Source organism: Cryptomeria japonica, chromosome 7 (assembly GCF_030272615.1).
Source record: "Cryptomeria japonica chromosome 7, Sugi_1.0, whole genome shotgun sequence".
NCBI classification, from domain to species: Eukaryota; Viridiplantae; Streptophyta; class Pinopsida; order Cupressales; family Cupressaceae; genus Cryptomeria; species Cryptomeria japonica.
The window spans coordinates 12,118,649-12,120,872 of record NC_081411.1 but is presented as its reverse complement, the minus strand read 5'-3'; the positions used below and the strand labels follow the sequence as shown (position 1 = coordinate 12,120,872).

General features: G+C 31.9%; 1 protein-coding gene across 1 annotated transcript; it reads right to left on the bottom strand.

Moving 5' to 3' along the window:
- Positions 1-369: 369 nt before the first annotated feature.
- Positions 370-861, bottom strand: LOC131030807 (SKP1-like protein 12). The gene has a single exon (XM_057961722.2). It carries the CDS (start codon positions 859-861, stop codon positions 370-372), a length of 492 nt encoding a protein of 163 aa, XP_057817705.2.
- Between the last annotated feature and the right edge of the window lie 1,363 nt (positions 862-2,224).

Below are 2,224 nucleotides of genomic sequence, written 5' to 3'. Positions count from 1 at the left end.
TTACCAAGCAAAAAAAACTAAAATCAAAAATATTAATCCATAACTTTTTTTATATAAAATATCAGCATAATTGATATCTAATTATTTTAAATTATATCATTTTTTTCAAAAAAACAAAAACAAAAAAACAATTAAATGTCAACAACACTAGCTTCTTTGGTTAAAGATGCACAAAACAAATCAAAGAAAAGCTACACTAATCCATATCTTAAAATATTGTTAGCTTATAATCTAAAACAGCTTCAGTCCAGGACATCAGCAAAATAGAAGTATCAAATAAAACCCATAAGTTCTTGAAGCGCAGAAAGTCATTATAAAGTTACTTTGACAACAATGCCAAGTACAATGCTTTCAGCCTTCACGCATGACTTACTCCGAATGCGCCCATTTAGTTTCACGCCTGACTTGTTCCTCCTCTTCAGGAGTGAAGTCATTTTGTACGTGAAAAATCTCTCTGAGCTCTTCTACGCTTTTGTCCTTAATCCTGTCTACTATAGTTTTGCACATTAAGTCTACAAGATTGTGTATTTCCAGGTACTTTGCAGCCACAATGAGACGAAAAAGGGTATCCTGATCCATGTGCTTCACCAACTCCTCATCCCACATCTTCACATCCTTCTCTTGGATGGTGTTGGCGGCATTAACATGATATTCGCAGTACTCGATCACCTTCGCCAAAATTTGACTGGAAATGTCGTGCAAAGGCAGGGCGGTATCCGTGCAGCCGGTGTGAGCGAGAGCGTTCTTTAACGTCTGCGACTGCATGGCTACGGCATACTCTACCTCGAATATCTTGTCATCCTTACCCTTCAATTTCACCTTAGAATCTTTCGCCATGGTTGTGTTGGGAAGCTCTGCCATGCCTAACGAAGGGAATGTTACAGAAGGGATTGAAACAGGGATTCGCAAAAAACGTTGAGGAAACTGGCTCTGTGATTTTGGTATATATAGAGTTTAGTTTATGTTGTCTTGGGGTTAGTTTTCTCTCGAGGTGGTTAGGTTTGAGGTTTTTATAACTGACGAAAGGTGGTGTAGTTTTAGGTTTTTAATACTGCCGACTTTCCCTAAAGTTTAGAAGTGTAATTATGAATAGTAAGAGGTGAGTGTAATACTGTAATTTATGTTGTTTTGGGAGATAGTTAAAATTTAAATTTTTATTATTTAATAAACTTATTTTCTTTTAACACACTTATTAAATTATAGTTCATATATTATTATTATTGTAATAATACTCTCCATAAATTATATTTTAGTATTTATTTTTTATAGTATTCTTAGAGAGCTTAATAATTGACTTAATGTTAAAAATTTCATTCAATTTTTGACAATAAATATAGACTTTAGTTAATTTGAAATTATGTGTTATATATATATAACTTATTTATTTTTCATTTTAATTAATTATATCCTTCTTATTTATATAGATAAATTCAGTTCTTATAGCTTTTTAATTCTATCATGGTATTATGAGGTTTCTTAATTCTACATATTACTTGAATATTTGGACTTCTATACATAGATACCAATGATATTCAAATATTTTAATTTCAATATCATATAATAATAATTTTATTAATTATATTTCTAAAAATAGAATTTGGGTATTTTTAGTTTGTAGGAAGCAAGTTGTTGAATAAAGGGTATTTTTGGTTTGTAGGGAGCAAGGTGGTTAATAAAGGGAGAAGTTCTCCCTGATAACAACACACATATGGAAGTCAATGCATTTAACATCAATGAGGAGTTCATATTTGTGCAATAATATGTACCTCATTTGTGCAAGTGGATAGTAATAGAAAAAATGACTTATTCCAATGCATATCTCCACAAATGTTTATCAACGAATGCTTTTTTGGATTGTTGGGTCATCACTCATGATAACATAGGGAATTGGGAGTGATTTTAGAGTGGACAATCATTTTTATATAATGAGCTAGGGTTTCATCTTCACTTTCAAGTAAGTGACATAATCTCAACTAATGATAAGTTTTTTTGAGTTATATATAGACTTGTCTATAGCAGTTGCAAGTTGTTCTATAATTTTACTTATTGGTTTTAAAGAGTCACCCTACCTCCCCTTTTCATTATCTTTGTGTTCATCTTAAATTTTTGAAGTAAATGGAATCTTGAACGTGGAGGACACTTCGCAATAGGGCAGAATTTTTGAAGGTTTGTAGCTCAATTTTCTCTTTGGAGGCACACAAGGCTACCATTTGTCACCTTCATG